Source organism: Neolamprologus multifasciatus, chromosome 8 (assembly GCF_963576455.1).
Source record: "Neolamprologus multifasciatus chromosome 8, fNeoMul1.2, whole genome shotgun sequence".
Classification (NCBI taxonomy): domain Eukaryota; kingdom Metazoa; phylum Chordata; class Actinopteri; order Cichliformes; family Cichlidae; genus Neolamprologus; species Neolamprologus multifasciatus.
In genome coordinates, this window is record NC_140446.1 from 1,581,944 (window position 1) to 1,600,894 (window position 18,951).

General features: G+C 48.3%; 1 protein-coding gene across 3 annotated transcripts in view; it reads right to left on the reverse strand.

Moving 5' to 3' along the window:
* grid1b (glutamate receptor, ionotropic, delta 1b) overlaps nt 1-18,951 on the reverse strand; it is a 668,767-nt gene that overhangs the window by 18,298 nt on the left and 631,518 nt on the right. For all 3 annotated transcript variants that reach the window (XM_085170470.1, XM_085170471.1, XM_085170472.1), the window contains 7 exons: nt 18,288-18,389; nt 16,604-16,726; nt 16,299-16,373; nt 15,868-16,207; nt 15,213-15,351; nt 6,773-6,968; nt 3,084-3,250 (listed from right to left, as the gene is read on the reverse strand). In XM_085170470.1, the coding sequence (XP_085026596.1) occupies nt 3,084-3,250; nt 6,773-6,968; nt 15,213-15,351; nt 15,868-16,207; nt 16,299-16,373; nt 16,604-16,726; nt 18,288-18,389 (1,142 nt within the window). The remainder of the gene's footprint in view (nt 1-3,083; nt 3,251-6,772; nt 6,969-15,212; nt 15,352-15,867; nt 16,208-16,298; nt 16,374-16,603; nt 16,727-18,287; nt 18,390-18,951) is intronic.

Consider the following 18,951-nt stretch of genomic DNA (forward strand, 5'->3'; position numbering starts at 1 on the left):
TCAGCGCGTACGCGTTATCTGCTTTATGAACCCATCTCTAGTTTAAATAAAGCTTCCTACACCGGCGGCGGTGAGCGTGGGCGCCGTGCACCTGCACTGATCAAACATGGAGAAACTGCAGATGTAACATTTACATCACAGCAGCTCAGATCTGCACCTTTTTATTGAAACAAGCACAGAAAAATGTTTGAGCCTCCCGGGATCAGGTCGGACGGGTCAGACATCGGAGCGGGCGTTCACATTTCCACGTGACGCAGCGTGGACATCGAACCTCAGGTGTCATCTGGACCAACGCCACGTGCTCTGCCCTCATGAACGTCTGTTTGTGCGCCTCTTGATTTCTGTAATCCAACACCAATGGGGTGAGCATAATGTTCCCTGAAGTCAGTACACAAAGAGTAGTGTGTAGTTGCACCTTCCAACAAACTGATGCTTATAAACTTAGAATTAATGTAATAAAACCTCCAGCAGCAGGTTTGTTGTTTGTGGAAGCCGCCATGTTCCCCGCCATGTTTGAATGCAGTGACTGGACTCCGCCTTCTGACTGATTGTGTGGCTGGAGACACACATGTGGAAGGAGAAGCTGGAGACATTTGGAGGCGTATTTAAACTCTGGTATAAAAGATATGAAGGAGACGCCACCGAGCATCCTCTTCCTCCTCATTTACTCCCGATATTGTCACTGTTACTAACGTCAGCAGGTTAGACATGTGACGCTGGCAACAACAACAACAACAGCTGGTTATAGGCTAACATTAATCCAGCTAACGTTAGGCTCATGCTATCACAATGTCACCAGACCCATCAGATCATTCTCTCCCACCTGAACACGGGGAACGCATTACTGCAGGAATTAGACCGCTCCACAGCACAATGAGACACGTTTCAGTCGCTGTACAGCTGGACTGCACTCTGCACCTCCGACAGTCCTTCACTGCGGCTCGGCCTGCTCAGCAGATATGAGCCTTAACATCTTCTGTGAGCTGTTTTAACCCTTTAAAGCCCACCACAGAACCAAGTCTGCAGAGCTTTTACCTGCTGTAGTGCCATCTTTGGGAGCATGTCAAGTTGTTATACATCAATACAACTGCTATATCCCAAATTTTTATGACATGCATGCATTAAGTCCATAGTAATTACATGAATTGCAAAAAAGTGCAATAAACTACAAAATACTTTTAGTGTTTTTTACATGTATGTCTATGACGTTTTGTCCCTCAAAACTGTAAAGGCAAAAAAGTTGCACAAAACAGTTTGCAAGCACAGGAAATTTACAGGAAAACAAAAGTAAATATTATTGTGCACGATTTGCACAAAAACCAGCATCAAAATAAACGATTTCTCTCCCAGAAACGACACAGAAAGTCAGACACGACTTCAGTAAACACCAGGAGACCTTTGAAAGGCCCTGTAGGGAAAAAACTACGTTTCCCATGGAAAATGACATCACTTCCTGTTTTGGCAGGTAATGGCAGACATGTGATAGCTATGAACAGCTGATCGGATCTGCAACAAGTGTTTCTGGATTTTAATGTTTTTGTTGCTGCAGCGCTTTTTACACCATTAGTGGAAAGAAACAAGCTGAGTGCATCCGGTTTCATACACACCTCCACCTTGACTCCACCCTGATTCCTGCCACCTCCACCCTGACTCCACCCTGACTCCTGCCACCTCCACCCTGACTCCACCCTGACTCCTGCCACCTCCACCCTGACTCCACCCAACCTCCACCCTGACTCCACCCTGATTCCTGCCACCTCCACCCTGACTCCACACTGACCCCACCCTGACTCCACCCTGACCCCACCCTGACTCCTGCCACCTCCACCCTGACTCCACACTGACCCCACCCTGACTCCACCCTGACCCCACCCTGACTCCTGCCACCTCCACCCTGACTCCACCCGACCTCCACTCTGACTCCACCCTGATTCCTGCCACCTCCACCCTGACTCCACCCCGACTCCACCCCGACCCCACCCTGACTCCTGCCACCTCCACCCTGACTCCACCCTGACCCCACCCTGACTCCTGCCACCTCCACCCTGACTCCACCCGACCTCCACCCTGACTCCACCCTGATTCCTGCCACCTCCACCCTGACTCCACCCTGACTCCACCCTGACTCCCGCCACCTCCACCCTGACTCCTGCCACCTCCACCCTGACTCCACCCCGACTCCACCCCGACCCCACCCTGACTCCTGCCACCTCCACCCTGACTCCACCCTGACCCCTGCCACCTCCACCCTGACTCCACCCAACCTCCACCCTGACTCCACCCTGATTCCTGCCACCTCCACCCTGACTCCACCCTGACTCCTGCCACCTCCACCCTGACTCCACCCCGACTCCACCCTGACTCCACCCTGATTCCTGCCACCTCCACCCTGACTCCACCCCGACCCCACCCTGACTCCACCCCGACCCCACCCTGACTCCTGCCACCTCCACCCTGACTCCACCCGACCTCCACCCTGACTCCTGCCACCTCCACCCTGACTCCACCCCGACTCCACCGCGACCCCACCCTGACTCCTGCCACCTCCACCCTGACTCCACCCTGACTCCTGCCACCTCCACCCTGACTCCACCCGACCTCCACCCTGACTCCACCCTGACTCCTGCCACCTCCACCCTGAGTCCTGCCACCTCCACCCTGACTCCACCCTGATTCCTGCCACCTCCACGCCGACTCCCCCCTGACTCCTGCCACCTCCACCCTGACCCCACCCTGACTCCTGCCACCTCCACCCTGACTCCACCCTGACTCCTGCCACCTTCACCCCGACTCCACCCTGACTCCTGCCACCTCCACCCTGACTCCTGCCACCTCCACCCTGACTCCACCCTGACTCCTGCCACCTCCACCCTGACTCCACCATGACTCCTGCCACCTTCACCCCGACTCCACCCTGACTCCTGCCACCTCCACCCTGACTCCTGCCACCTCCACCCTGACTCCACCCTGACTCCTGCCACCTCCACCCTGACTCCACCATGACTCCAGGTAAAGTTCAGCTGGTCACAGGTGCAGTGTGGGAATAAGGAGGTTTCCCTCCTCGGCAACACGAGCTCACTTACTTCTGTGAGAAGAGGTCTCTGTAGGGGCTGCCGTGCTGCATGGCGATGCCGTAGCCTTTACTGCTCATGCTGTTTCCCGACACGGTGACGGTGCAGTCGTCATCGGTCAGGGCCACGTACTCCAGCACCGCCATGTCCCAGAGGAAGGCGTACGGACCCTTCTTTGCCTGCAGACACAGAGGAGGGGGGGGGTTATTTGATGGTTTATTATTCGTCATCATCAGCGACTCTCAAAGGCCTCCACTGTTACTGGATTCAGACTTTTCTCCGGCGGCTTCATCCAGAGCAGAGCTAAACCTGAAGTCTGCAGCTGACCCGACGCTGTGCACAAGAACACAGGCCGTATTCACCCTCAGATCCTGATTCAGTCCCACAGTGACTGTGTCACGTGTGGAAATGCACGCGGCACCATGGGTATTTATTAAAGTCGCTGTCGGCTGGTGTCACGACTGCACAGTCATAAATGTTTGATAGCGCCTCAGATATCCACGCTTACAGACTTTTTCTTGGATATATTCTGTCTTGAATCCATTTTTTATGTTTGCATTTGTTTTCTTCTTGTATATTTGAGATGTTGACACAGAAACAAATGAGCTTATAAATCCTGCAGCGTGGTTTCCTGCCCTGCATGCATATATCTCTATAAATAACATTGTGCAGCTGCAGCTGCGCTCTGTAAATGTGTCTAAGTCTCTTTGTGATGCTAAATACCTGCAGGAGTGTTAGTCAGGCTGGCGTGCTCCTCCCGGCTGGGTGAGGAGGTGACAGTAACACAGATAGCAGCAGGTGGGGTTGAAGTGGATGAGGTTGTCGGTGTTTTTTTCACTGTGTCAGCAGATCTGCTGCATCTGCCTCCTTCAACCTGTTCGCTGTAACTGAACACTGTGTGCGCTCCTCTTTCTCAGATCCTCCCGCTGTTACAAACTAATGACGACGTCACGTCTGTCTGATGATCTGCTGCGCGCAGGTGCTTAGCTCCGCCCTCTTATTTAGAGAGAGTGGGGAGGGAGGGAGGGCTTTCTCTCTCTCTGAAGATGTGCAGCGTGCTACGCTAGGAGAGGACACAGGGACAGCAGAGGAGACATTCCTCTGAATCAAAGGAGGACGGATCAGGGCACCGAGCACAGACAGACCCCCGACCTGCTCTCACAACCCCGAGAAGAGCTCACAGCTCGTCTGTATGCAGCCAGCGGGACAGCGAATGCTGGGAAGTGACGTCAGGATTTATCTGAAGACTCCATCCATCAGTTCCTTTTACAGGAAGGTTCAGTCTCCAGGCTGACTTACAGGAATCTCGCTGCACAATGCATACAAAATATTCCAGGGTTTATTTTTCCAGCCTGATAATCCTGCAGAGACCAGAAACTTTTGCTGACCACACAAAGCTTACTGCTTCAGCTTAGCCAATCCCTGCACGGCCTCCCGACCCCGCCCTCTCACCGAGCTGTGGCGAAAGCAGAAATAACACGATGTCACTGAGATCTGATGCATTTAAATGCAAATGAGAATTTCAAACTTCCTCCTCGATCGCGCTCTGAGTTTAAACACCCTGGATCTGTTTCTTCAGTTAGGCTGAGGCGCTCTTCAACCACTGACGTGTTCGTCCCCAACGTCCCAAAATATACACGAGTTACTGAAAACATGTATTTAAACACAATATTTCAGATGAATCAGTCTTTTACTATTCTCTTTTTTAGTCAGAGTTCGTCCCGTCGACACTCTCCAGTTTTTCTGATTCGTACAAAGATACGTGCAGTAAAAAGCTTTCGCTCTACGGTGCGAACAACATGAAGAATTTGAACGTGGACATTTATTCACGTCACAGTTACTCTAGTTTTAGATCTGTCATCAGTTTTTATTGATCAGAAATGTTTAAGTTTCATTCAATCTAAGATTTAAGATGATTAGAGTTCATATTGCAGCACGAACACTCGGCTGCAGCGAAGCGAGCGCTGTGTCTGCACATCACAGTTTGGCAAAGAACCAGCTTTATATGTCTTTAGGCTCTTTGTTAGTAGCTGCTTATTTACAAACCACATCATTTGTTCCCATTTCTGTAGTTTATCTATGAGAAATGTCAAAGACAGCTCAGTTTGACAGGAAAAAGTTTGTTTTTCCAGTTTTCCAGCTCAGATCCAGGATTTGACTGGATGGGAGCCAAAAACGCTCCAGATCATTCAGTCCCTGTGGTCACCTCGGTTCATGGAAAGCTTCGGAGTCGATCAAAGCTGAGGATGTCCTGGTTATGAAGAGTCGTGCATGAGGTCGTCTTACAGTTTGCACTGGTGCCTAAAAGTCCTGCGACTGCAGCTTCTGGAGTCTAAGCAGCGCGTGGGAGGACTGCACTGGAAAAGCAGTCGACAATAGCAATAAAACTGATTAGTGTGTGTGTGTGTGTGTGTGTGTGTGTGTGTGCGTGTGCGTGTGTGTGTGTGTGGCTGTGGGGAGAAACCGTCAAAGAATCTGTGGGGATGTTTATCATGCAAATGGCTGAATAATGGATGCGCTCGGAGACGATTCGTCTTTGACGCTAATTTGTCATCGGCTTTTTGGGAGATCTATGAGCACAACAGTGTAGAGCAGAGAAACACACACACACACACACACACTCACACACACTAATTGGGATATTGTGCTGTTGAAATTAAGTAATGGGTAAACAGAGGAGTGTCTTTGCACGCGGCCTGCTGGGAATAACGCAGGAGCAGCGCGTGCTTCTGTTTTCACCATTATTGATATGCGTGCATCAATATAACACACAAACGGTGTTCTTGGAGGAACGAGTGCTGCAGGGTTTACTGCAAAAACAGGGGAAACAGCACAAAAGAGTTCAGCTGCTCAGCCCTTCATTAGAAAGGAGGAAACTTTGAGCACGACTTCCTGTTACTTTTACCTCGAGGTTGGGACTGCGCTCTGGAGAGGACGTGGACCCCTCCAATCTGAAGTATTGGAGTATACGTGTATCACCCAGGTTTGTGCCCTCTGCTCGAGGGACGGACCCGACTGCCATTTGTGCTTCTACCAAACAACAGGTCGGAGCACTCAGCCCTCCTCGAGTGTCCTATTAAGAGCGTCCACTGTCCTGCTGTGAGATCTGCAGGGCTGAACCTGAGTGTTGGTCTGTTATTTGTCCATAACAAGCATCACAGCAAGCACATGTGACACCAGCACAGCCCACTTTGCATCCGATCTGTGGCCTTCCAGCTTGTCGCCACCTGGTGGCCAGTTAAAACAGGTGGGGTAGGATGCTGGGACCATCTGGATCTGGTCTCCCAGAGAAACCAGGGACATCTGGTCCAGTTAGCAGCTACAGCTGCCCGTGGCACTATGGAGCTGTCAATCAAAGAGGCAAACGTAACAGGAACGCCCCCTTACGTCCCACAGACCCACCTGTGTGGCTGGATAAGGATTTTTACAGGATACTCTTCAGGTTATCCAGGTTTGTGTTTCCTCGCAGGCTCAAGCTGAGGAGATTTCACATGCCAGGTGAATATTGTAACTACAACAAGCCGGTGTTGAACACAGCTGTTGATCTGGGTTTTCATTGGATGCTGCTGGTGTTTGGCCCCTGCTCTCCCACTAACTCTGCATGCTTCCACTGTACGTCAGTGATGTATGAGATATAAACCATGGATGTTAGAACCACACCTGATGATTTTATCATAATCACACCAGCCACTCTGCGGTACCTTGCGTATTCCCTCTGACGGGCTGGACACGGAGTAATCCATGCCGTTGTTCTTGCTGATGGTCCTCCACAGCTCTGAGTAGGTGCTGTCCTGCTCCAGAGGGTTGGTGCCTTTGTTTCTGAAGTAGTCGTAGACCGCCGAGTCCCTCACGGTGCCGTAGTCCACGTCGATCTGCCTCGCCAGGTCCTGGAAAGACCTGGAGGACAGAAATGGAAGGGTTGTTGAAAAACAAACTAGGTGAAGGACATGAGAAACTAAAGACCTAAAGACCTAAAAGACCACAGGATCCTCTGGACTAAACCTTCACCAAGTCAAACACCCTCTCAAAGAGTTCAGAGTCCTTACAAATGGAAATACAGAGTTTACAATGAGGTGCAAACCACTGGACCCAAGAACAAGACGACATCTGAGAGAAGCAGCCCAGGTCCAGAAACATGGAACCAAGATCAACTTGTACCAGAATGAAGGGACGAGAAAGATCGGAAGTTTACCACATCATCTACCAAACATGGAGGTAATATGACAGGATGGAGCCCAAACATGTCCATGATGTCATATCACAGGTTTGCATCAGGTTGGGACCTTCGTAGTTTCTGCTTCACTTGGTAATTTCTTCTGTTTGTATTTATTTTTTCTGTCCAGCTTTGGCTTCATGGTTCATGCAGAACTAAAATTAAATTAAATTCACTTTCTTGCCGACAGTAAACCTGCACATGAAGAAATGATAAGAAATAAATATGTTACAGAAAATCTTCTGGTCCCTCTTTACTGTCCCGTGAGCTAAAAAACTAATTATTGATGGGCTGATTGTAAATAACAACATGTAGATAGGTAATAGATAAACAATTAATTTACTGATTCAGTATATATATATATATATATATGAAATATTGTGAAACATGAAAACGTTTTCCAAAGCCACCCAGTGGGCCAAACTGGAGTCTTTTCACGGCTGATTCCAGCCCCTGGGCCTTATGTTTGACATACCTGCTGTAAGCCAGCAGGTTTATTAATGTTTCCATCATAAGACTTCAAAGGCTCGGTCTGAAGGTGCTGCAGATAATCTAACGTGGTCCAAACTGCAACAGCTCGATGCTGACGAGTGTTCGGAGGATTCCCCGCTAGGCTAAAAATACTTTAAGCACATTTTCTGCTCAGATACAGTTACACACTCATTTACACACTCATTTACACACTCATTTGTCTGTTTTTGCTTTGTTAAAGTCTGTGAATCGATGTGTTTTGTTTTCTGGAGGAATCGTCTCGCGCCAACAAGGCCTCGCGTTTATTTGTTCCTGCTGTGATTGACTCCATCCTGTTGGTTCGGTAATTATATTTAAAAAGTAACGTGTGGAATAAACAGAGGTCAGCGTGGGTCATTGGTTGGTTCCCCCGCTCCTCCCTGCAGGCTGGGATCTGAGACCACTTCAGACCAAAGAGCCGAGAGGAAACTGCAGTCTGACGAGTGCGCTGGGTTAAAGTGCCGGTCTCTTCAGCGAGGGGTCAGTGTGTCACCCAGCCGGTGTAAAAGGTGATTTCTGACCTGTGGAGCTGGAGTTATGTCCTGTATTTACACCTTCTTAGTTTATGTACGAGTGGGCGGGAGTTTCACTTCCACTTGAAATCTGAGAAACATCCTCGTCTGCAGCTTTGGTCCAGACACCCAAAATGTTACTGTGAATCTGACATTTGTCACTTTCTGCTTGAATGTGTCATGTTGGTTCATATTCTTTAAATGTAACCTCATGCTGTCTCCTCCGTGGCTGATTTAACACGTTTTTGCTTTTAACATACAATCTGACTGAAATGAAATACTCTTATTGTGAGTAATTTAAAGTAATTTGTTGAGCTCAACACAAAAATCTGCTTCAATTTTATTTATGCAGCACCAAATCACAACAACAGTCACCTCACAGTGCTCTCTATTGTAAGTTAGAGATCGTAACACAGAGAAAACCTCAACGATCAGACGGCCACCTGTGAGCAAGCACTTTGGCGACAGTGGGAAGGAAGAACTCCGTTTTCACAGGAAGAAGCTCCGGCAGAACCAGGCTCAGGGAGGGAGACGGGACAAAGCCAGCCAACTCATAAGGACTCAGGACAAATGACCAATCACACGGCAGTGACACTAAACTAATCTGAATAAAGAAGTTTTATTTCAGCTTTAAGGCATTTTATGATTTCATCTCTGAGGCCTCAGGATTGATGACAAAGTTGGAGATAAATCGATGGTTTTAAAATAAAAAGTCTTCTTTATGTTGTGAGTGTGAACTGACCGTTTGGCTTCAGCTTCACACAGCCTGTGGAAATGAAAGTAAATAAAGTGCTGCTGCACATATCAATAATAAATACTCTGATATGACCGGTGGGCGTGAGCATTCACTGTTGTTGTTTGGACGCCGTCTGAGTGAAGGTGAAGTAAACGTTTCCTGAAAGGCAGCGAGTTTGATTCGCTGTGCGGTTCGAGGCGGGAACCTGACTTTGTTAAACGATATTTATCATTATTATATTTTACTTTCTGTTCCTCATAACTGTTGATGTCCTGATCTATATTTATAAACAGAGCCTGCTGAGCCTTTGAAATAATGAATCCTGCACAGACACGCGTCATAAATCTGAGCGAGGACGCGCGTTCACGCGTCGCTGCGTCCACACGCGCAGCTGCAGCCGCGGGTTTGATGTTTGTCGCTCTGAGAGGAGACCGCTCTGTTGTCTGAGGAGATTTTAAAGGAAGTCTGCATCACGTGCAAATCTGTGAGTGTCGGTAAAAGCAACGTTTCAGCATTTAGGCGTCACGCCGCCCGTCACGGAGTGACACCGCCGGCCTGCTGATGGAAATGTCAGCTGGGATTTGATTCCCGGGCGAGTAAAGACAGAAGAGGGCGGAGCTAAGCTGATATTAAATGGCTGTTTTGAACCTTCAGACAGGAAGTGAGAGATAACGCTCCGCACCAGATAAACGGCGACGTACCTGAGCGTGTCACAAGTGTACTCGTGCATCCAGAGGGTGCATACGTGCGTGCGTGTGTGTGTGGCAAAGTGTTTCTGCGCAGTGTACCAGGGGCACGTGGAAACGTCGTACCATATGCACGACGAGTGTGTGTGCGTGCGCGTGTGTGTGTGTGTGTGCAGTGAGGACAAGCTAAACTCCTTGTGAGGCGCTGCAGGACGCCATGCTGCGTCAGATCCTCTGAAGGATGGAGCGATCTGTTTGATGTTCACATGTCTGTCAGTGGTCAGCACCGTCACCGTCACCTGTCCGGGTACAGGTGACAATAAAGAGCAATAAAGTTAAAGCTGCAGTTTGATCAAACGCTGATGGTATTTCTTTCTTTCCCCAAAGTCTCCGTTAAACGATTTCCTCTAATTGCACGAAATCTGCTGATTACAGCGCTGATGACTTTTAATCAGCAAATTCATTTCTACTGCGTTTCATTTGTGCAGCTGACCTTCAGTACGTACATTTTATCTACATTTATTCAGGCGTAAAGTTTAAAACTAGAAAGAGTTTTGAAGCGTGTCTCTCTGCTGTGTCGTTACTGAAACACAAAATCATGTTTCCACTCGTCTGCACGATGCTCACCTGCAGCTTTCTTTCATTGCTCTTGAACTTCTGGAGTAGCTTTCAACTACTCGCAGTGCAGAAGAATCCAGATTCACTTTTTCTCTGACTGAAGTGAGCCGTTTTACTTCCTGTCTCTTTAAGGACCCCGCCCCTTCCTAAAAGCCCACTTTCTCATGATTGGCCAGTTTGCTGTGGCCTGCTGAGGGGCCGTCTTCGGTGTTGATGAGCTGCTGGAAGCCAGATGTGTTGTACGTGTGATGAAATGCACGCACTTCCTGTCAGCACGATGGTTTAACTGAAACATTGTATCAAAATCCTTTGAAATAAAAACTAATTTGAATAAAAATCTGCTTCAGTTCAAATGAGTAACGAGAGATTTCAAAGCAGTGATTTCTCCAGCTGTCTAACAGCATTGTGCCGCATTAAAGACGACTCTCTAAATAATGATTTCAGGACTGGCTGTGAGTTCAAACTGGATTTTGTACTTTCAGGATTGATCTCCGGGATGCAAAGTGAAGGTCGGTCACTGTGAACGCCCCGCGGTCCTCCTGCAAAGCCTTCAGACGTCCTGATTAGTGTTTCATCTTCAGTAGCCGTGGCAGCACGGACCCCCGTGTGATCGCCGCCTCGCTCCAGCAGCTAATCGCCGTTCTGATCTGATTGGCTCCGATCGAGCTCGTCCGCCTCTGATTGTGTTGTTCGCCCGTGAATGCAGAGCAGCATTAATGGCCGCTCCGGATGCCGAACGCTTTAAAGGGAAAGGAAGCCGCTGAACAACAAGGAGGCCCGTTTGAGCCTCAGACTGCAGCCGTCTTTGAACCTGAAACCAGAGCCGCACACTGAGGCGCGATGATGGCTGATGACGATAGAAAAAGAGGCTCGGACTTTGATGTCGGACCGCTCGGGCTTTATCGAGGTGAAGACGACAACAAAAAAAAGAGAGCAAAATGAAATATTGCTTTTGATCTGATGCCTGCGGCGCTGGGTGGGAGGCAAACACTCGCCAACGCCGTTGACACCACTCACGCTCCAGCACTCGAGTGTTTTTGGGTTTCAGTGGGAAAAAAAAAGTACAGACAGAAAAATCTGTCCAGCTTAAAAGCTGCTCATTAGATGTCTGCAGGAAATTTATTGAGCTGTGCAAAAGTTCTCACAAAGGTTAAAGAGGCCGAGCAGAAGTTTGAGGAAATCGTTGTTCTCACTCAGAGCAGCTTTTTTCCTTTTGGTCATGAAACAAAGACTTCAGTGAATTTTGGTGATGCTCTGTGAACTCAGGACAGTTTGATTTCTGTGTTTTTGATGTTTGTTTTCTTCACAGATCACAAGCAGCGTGTGCTGAACTCTGCAGCAGAGACGCCACAAACTGCAGTTCCTCGAATGTCCACTGGAGGCTCACTCCAGCCCTCTGTGGTTAAATTTTTCCATGACTCACCTGTTTAAACTGTATAAAAGCCTAAAGTTGGCATCATTAGGGGCGTGGCCTCAGAGCAGACCAAGGACATGCTGGAGGAGGCGACCTGGTCCCGGATGAGCTGAAGAAAATGCTCAAACTCCGGCGGGTTTCCAAACTGACCCGTGTGAGTCAGTGGTCTCCTTTTACTGCAGTTTCCTGTTGAACAGGTTTCTTCTAAACAGCCTTTTTTTAATTTCCTGCCTCATATTTGGTGAACGTGACGGACGAGTTACTCGATCAGCTCGAGCTCCCGTGTTCGCCGCAGCTATCGTTGCATTTCTTGCGTAACACACTTCACAAACCAAACTGAGTGTTTTTTTATTGCTGAGGATTTAAAGTATTTATGAAAATCACACGTGAACTTTCAACATCGCCAAACTTTCCCTCTCCTCGGCTTTTGGACGAGTTGCAAAATCCGCCAGCGCTCCTCGCCACGAGGTCAGCGCGTTCTTCGTCAACAGTGAGAGTGTTAAAAAAAGACTGAAGCGGCGAGGCAGCCGGCGCTGGTTAGACGGGCTTTTTTTTGCAGTGCATTAAATACTTGAACTCAGCCGCTGCAGCGTGGCTTCTTCATGAAGAAATATTCAAGCCGAGAGGCGTTTCAGCGGCGCAGGCGAGCCTCTCGATCCATCCGCAGATCAGCTGCACCGTCACACCCTCCTCTCTCGGGGTTTGTTGAAGCAGAGAGGATGAGCAGCCCGTCTCTGGCCTCCCACAGCACTCATTTAAATCATCAGTTTCTTTAGTTCCCTCCTTAAGGTTAAGAATCGGCGGGAGAAGGTCCCGAGGTCGGCCGAGCAATTAACACGGTGATGCAGAGGAGCGGCGGCCACGTTCAGCCGAGTCAGGCGTCTCTTTAAGAGCCGAGCTTCCCGTGGACGGAAAACGCTGTGCTCGCTGCTAATTAGCCGCCGCAGAGCCCGACGAGGTCACTCAGTTACAATTTTACAGAACTCGTCTTCAGATGTTATAATTTATTCAGCAGAAATTCCAACGTGTTTATCAGCGTAATGAGGAAACAGCTTTAATTAAGGATCCACAAATTGGCTTAATGTCTGGTCTCTGTTTTTCAAACCGTTACATGCCCGCGGCTTCTTTGTGGCGGGAACAGACGAATAAATCATGGCTGGTAAACACAGTGGGACCCCCACCTCGCAAGACACGTGTGGAGACTGCAGTGACGGCTCCACGCCACATCAGCTCACACAGACTGTATTTAAAAGATGGACAGAGCCATGTGACGTCACTCCTATTAGCAGTTTGTCCTCTACTGTGTCTGTCTACATCCTCCTGATTTCTGTTTTATACCTGCACCGTTGGTTTCGTTGTACATGTTCAGTACAATAAAAGTCTATTTTATTCTACTCTACTCTATTCTATACTATTCTATTCTACTCTTTTCTACTCTACTCTATTCTATACTCTCTTCTACTCTCTTCTATTCTATTCTACTCTACTCTATTCTACTCTACTCTATTCTATACTATTCTATTCTACTCTTTTCTACTCTACTCTATTCTACTCTACTCTATTCTACTTTCTTCTACTCTCTTCTTTTTTACTCTACTCTATTCTATACTATTCTATTCTACTCTTTTCTACTCTACTCTATTCTACTCTACTCTATTCTACTTTCTTCTACTCTCTTCTTTTTTACTCTACTCTATTCTACTCTACTCTATTCTACTCTCTTCTACTCTACTCTATTCTACTCTACTCTTTTCTATTCTACTCTCTTCTACTCTATTCTACTCTACTCTTTTCTATTCTATTCTACTCTCTTCTACTCTACTCTACTCTACTCTTTTCTATTCTATTCTACTCTACTCCATTCTACTCTATTATATTCTACTCTACTCTCTTCTACTCTATTCTACTCTACTCTACTCTACTCTACTCTTTTCTATTCTACTCTATTCTATTCTACTCTACTCTATACTATTCTATTCTATTCTACTCTACTCTACTCTTTTCTATTCTACTCTACTCTATACTATTCTATTCTACTCTATTCTACTCTTTTCTATTCTACTCTATTCTATTTGAAACTGTATGTCACAAATGAGGAGCAGATGAAGAAAGTGAAGAAGCCGTCTGTGGTCGAGCTAAGCCTGTGTGTGGTCTGTGTGGTAAATGGTTAACAGGCTGCTAGTTACAGCTTTTCTCTCTAAGTGTGCTTTTTGTTATTGGTTTGCCTTCTTCAACCAATCATGCACAAGCCCACAACGGCCTCGTCTAACATCGTGCATGCACTCACACTCCGATGGACGCAGCGTGCAGACTGCAGTAGATGGGCATTGAACCACCGACCACAGTTGCTCATTAACTTTCAAAAGATTGCAGCAATTAGTTGTTCTGCAACGCACGAATCCCTGACCCAGCAATCAATCACTACGAGCAGATCCACAGCGCTACGATGTCCCTGCGTCGAGGCAGGATTCTGATTTAGAGGCGTTCAGTCATAATCCCGCAGATGTTAGCTTTGGGTGGGAGGCTTCTGTCCTCTGCGGTAAAGAAGTGGTGTGGACAGTGTCTGATACTCGGATTCACTCTGTGGGTTTGTTGAATCAGGACGTACCATTGCAGGAACAGCTGCAGCTGCAAGTCTCTAAAACCCTGAACCCTATAAACGTACTCTTACTGGACAGAGCTCAGCCTGACCTCTGAGATCATAAAGACTAAATGAACTTCCTCCAGCTGCAGAGTCCTCGCTGATCCCGACAAAGTGCTGCTGCTTCACAGAGTCCGACACTCATGTGTCGCTTCCTACAGTTTGGGTTTTAGTTATAGTTTAATTTTTGCTTGAGACCCAGAAACCTGTGGTTGAGTTGGAGTTTGTTTCCCGGGATCTGGATTGGCTCCACCTCTGCCAACATCTGGCTGTAATCTGCTCAGAGCGCTCGGAACAATCCTGCTAACAACCAGACAACGAAAGAATTCACATAACGTCACTGGTGGAGATGAAAAACATCGAGATCCAAAGTGTTGATGAAAATCTTTTTTACAGTCATGTTTCAGGAAGTGAAACTCTTGTTCACGTGTGTCGGCATTAGCATGTTTCTCAGCGACGGGAGAAACCGGCGCTCCGAGGAAGAGCTGGAACGTCTGAGCCAGCGTGCCGTCCACCAGGATTGTTTCATTAATATTAGCTCAGGTCATTTCTTCCCTGATGTCTGAGCTCGCTGTGCTTTAGAAGCAGGTCGGCGTCACCGACCCCGGCAGGACGTGCAGATTGTGGCAGAGCGTGTGATTGGCTGATGGAAGAAACCCATCGCTGTGGCAGGAATTCAGATGCTGCGAGTGTCTGCTCGGAGCGCGAATGAAAGATGTTTACAAAGTCGGGAGCTGCAGACAAACACGCTCAGCAAGCTGTTCATGTCAGGGCGAGTGTGTGTGTGTGTGTGTGTGTGTGTGAACCTCACCGTATAGCGTGATCCATGCGTGACACGGTGAGGTACGCCGCCAGGTTGGCGGTGTATGACGAACAAACTATGAGCGTGAAGAGCCACCAGCTGCCCATGACGATCCTCAGAGCGACCGATCCCACCACACCGTCCCCACCTGCACACACACACACACACACACACACACACACACACACACACACACACACACGAGTGGGCGTCAGACCTGCGACCTCTCAGTTGCTCTCGGCAACCAGGAGCCCGCCGGCCACCTGATCCGACCGGCAGGTGAGAGCGATGCTTCATCACAGCGAGCCGAGAGGCTGCGTCCAATCACACACTGTTAGGCCTAAAAGGTTTCCCAGGCAACCTGCCAGCCCATAATAGATGCAGCTGGATGCATCTGCAGGGAAAGTGTGTGTGTGTGTGTGTGTGTGTGTGTGCACTGTTTACGTGCACACTGAGGACATTTCAGTGTTCACAGAGAACTTTGTGGAAAGTCGTGACATTTAAAACACTGAGGACAAAGTCACAGTCAAGCAGTCGGCTGATGATTTCCTGATGACTGCTCACATTCCTGAAAGAGGCTTTTTATGGAAAATTCGACCACGGGAACGCCTGCCTGCTCCGAATCATCCCCAACAGCGTTTCTCTCGACGTCACCTTTTCTCACCTTGCTGCACGAACGCTCCGTAAACGATCCAGATGGCGCTGTGCAGGGTGCCCGACCCTGCTCCGTTAGCCGGCTGACCGGGAGGTGCGTTCTGGGACGAGGAGCGCAGCGCCTGCAGTCTGTTGAGGAGGAATATGAGCACTCCCACCACGGGGATCGCGGCGGCGATGCAGGCCCAGACGGCGAGGTCGAAGGGCGCGAACAGAGAGAAGATGTTGATCTTCTCTTCGGGCTTTCGGAGCAGGATGCCGACGCTGTAGTCCAGGTAGCGCTTGCTGAAATCGACCACGTTCTCCCGCTCTGGCGTGATGGTGATGGCGGACACCGCCAGGTCCGCTCTCTGCAGGACGAGGGAGAGGAAGGCTTTTTGTTCACGCTCCAAAGTGACGAGTGACGAGTGTAAGAGAACAGAAAGGTGGTGCAGGCCCTACCTTGTTGATTAGATCACCGATCATGCCGTTCCACGAGCCGTTGGGAAGCCGACTTCCATATTTACTGTCTGCGACCTGAGAGGAAGGAGAAGAAGAAAATCAGCGAGTTTATTCCAACGTCTCAGAAGCTCGTTTATATCAGCCCGAAAACAGAAGATGATCAATATAAAGCTCCTTGAGGCGACTGTTGTTGTGATTTGGTGCTGTGTAAATGAAATTAAACGGTATTTTAAAAGGTGAGATTGGAGCTGAGGTGAAGCTGAGTTAGTGCTCAAACCAGATGACAGACTGCTGCTCAGCCCCACCTGGTAGATCTCGTATTTGAAGCCCAGGATCTTGGCGAGGGCGTCCAGGACGTCGATGGAGAAGCCTTTATATCTCTTCGGCTGCCCGAGGATGTTCTCCGCCACCATGACAAAAGGATCCTCCTGCAGCGAGAAAGAGCAGTGAAGCAAAGGGCCGAGCGATGCTGCGCGATCAACAAACTGCAGCTCCGAGCAAAAACACCGAGAAACAAAGAGCGAGATCAACGTTTGTCAGCCTTTAGGAGGCGAGCGCACAAACACTGAAAACTTTGTTTGACTAGCTGAAAGTTTCAGTTCATGCATCTTAGAAATGGACCTAAAAAATGCAAAAATACCCCAAAGCTGAAGTTATACTGAAGTTATACTCGGCTCCAGCTGCACTAAGAGAAAATCTGCTCTGCAAGGCCAGACTGGATATTCACAACAGGGCGACGTGACGCTGCCTTTAATGTGCTGCAACAAGACAACGTTTGTCTTTCTGTTCAAAGCGTTTCAGCCGTTCGATCTCAGATATTAAACAGAATCATCTGGATTCATTGTGTTGTTTTTTAGCACCAGGTGTCTGCAGGTGAGGACGTGTTCACAGGTAGTATAACTGCACGTTTAGCTATGATGCTAATACAGGGCAGGTGACACAAGGGGGCTGTTCCCACAGGCAACCCTGAGAGGCTTTGACTCTGAGCAGAGCCTAAAACAACAGCGAGCTCAGGATGAAGAAGGTCCAGAGGTACATGCTGTGTTTCTCCGAGTATGCTGGTTAAAGCGTTGTGTGTGTGCAGGTTTCTGGCAGCGTGAGACCTGAAGTGTTGCAGCTGCAGTGGATGAATGGCAGAGTAAAGGTATTAGTCTCGCTCGGTTAGACCTGCGTCTCCACGCCGCTGTGCCGGCACAAGAGGAAGTTGCTGCTGGTGTTTCTAATCACAGCGACCGGAGGAGAAACACGAGCGAGTGCGGAGACTCGAAGCTGATCAAACACGAAACCTAAAAACGCACAAAGCAGTTTTTCTATTGACTGAGAGATTTCTGTGGATTCTCTGGTTTATTTTGTGCTGTTATCTTTGAGATGCAGTTGAACCGACGCTTAAAGGACTGAACTGAAAATGCTGTAATAATAACAACAACTCTGGAGTGGATCGATCTATCGATGTAAACACGGAGCTGCGATGCTGTTTATGCAGCGCTGCTCTGGATCGCACGCTGCTGCAGCTGCAGGAGCATCAGTGAATCTAACAAGAGACATTCAGCTACTGCAGATCTTCATCGTGCACAAAGCATCTGAGCAACAAACATCGGATTCCAACAAATCACTTATATCTCATCTGACCTGATCTGAAATACCCGATTACTCTGATTACTCTGATTACTCTGATTACCCTGATTACTCTGATTACCCTGATTACCCCGATTACTCTGATTACTCTGATTACCCTGATTACTCTGATTACCCTGATTACCCCGATTACTCTGATTACCCTGATTACTCTGATTACCCCAATTACTCTGCTGTCACCGGGACCCTGAAACCTGCTTCTTTCTAATGATCACAAAGGACCACTCCTCTGCTTACAATAAGAAGACTATAAGGAAATGAAAAGTCTTGACCTTTGACCTCATGTTTTCTTATGCTCTCCTTTCTTACAGGAAGTTAGATCGACTGATCGTGTCCACGATGGCGTCCACTTACCAGTAACGTGACCACTTTGACCGTGACTCCCTGCATGCCGTTCTCTATCCGGCTCTCCTTCAGGCTGCCGTTCAGGCCGTGAACCGAGTCCCACGTGGCGAGCTGCGGGGCAACAGGAGACAGACTGTAAACAAACAATGTACAGTGGAAACATCACGCCGAACACGCTGCCCGGCTCACAGGCTGCAATTTTACATTTACTCCTCATCAGGTTTCAGAGCGCCGCTGCGAATTAGACGGAGACAATGAGGCCAAAAAATGTGTTAAATAAATCAAAATAAGAGCCAGGAAACCACTCCGGTGTGACTTCATTCTGCACATCTTCAGCCGCACACAAAACCAACCTGACCTAATTAGGTCCACAGCCCCCCCTAAAAACCTGCCGCCAGCTCCAGCAGAGCCTCTGAGAGAGCATCACGAGTTCATCGAGCACGCTCACACCTCACGCTTAAATGAAGTCCTCTTACAGATTCTCCCTTTGAAGCTTAACAATGAAATGTGTTAATACGAGCATCCCATAATAGCTTCAATGTAATTCTCTATGCCTGCATAAAGTAATCTAATTACAGCAACACCTTTTGAGTAAATTTAACAAACATAAATTCTGACAGATTCACTGACGGGTCACAAACAGGCGACAACGTCAGAATTCAGATTTTATTAT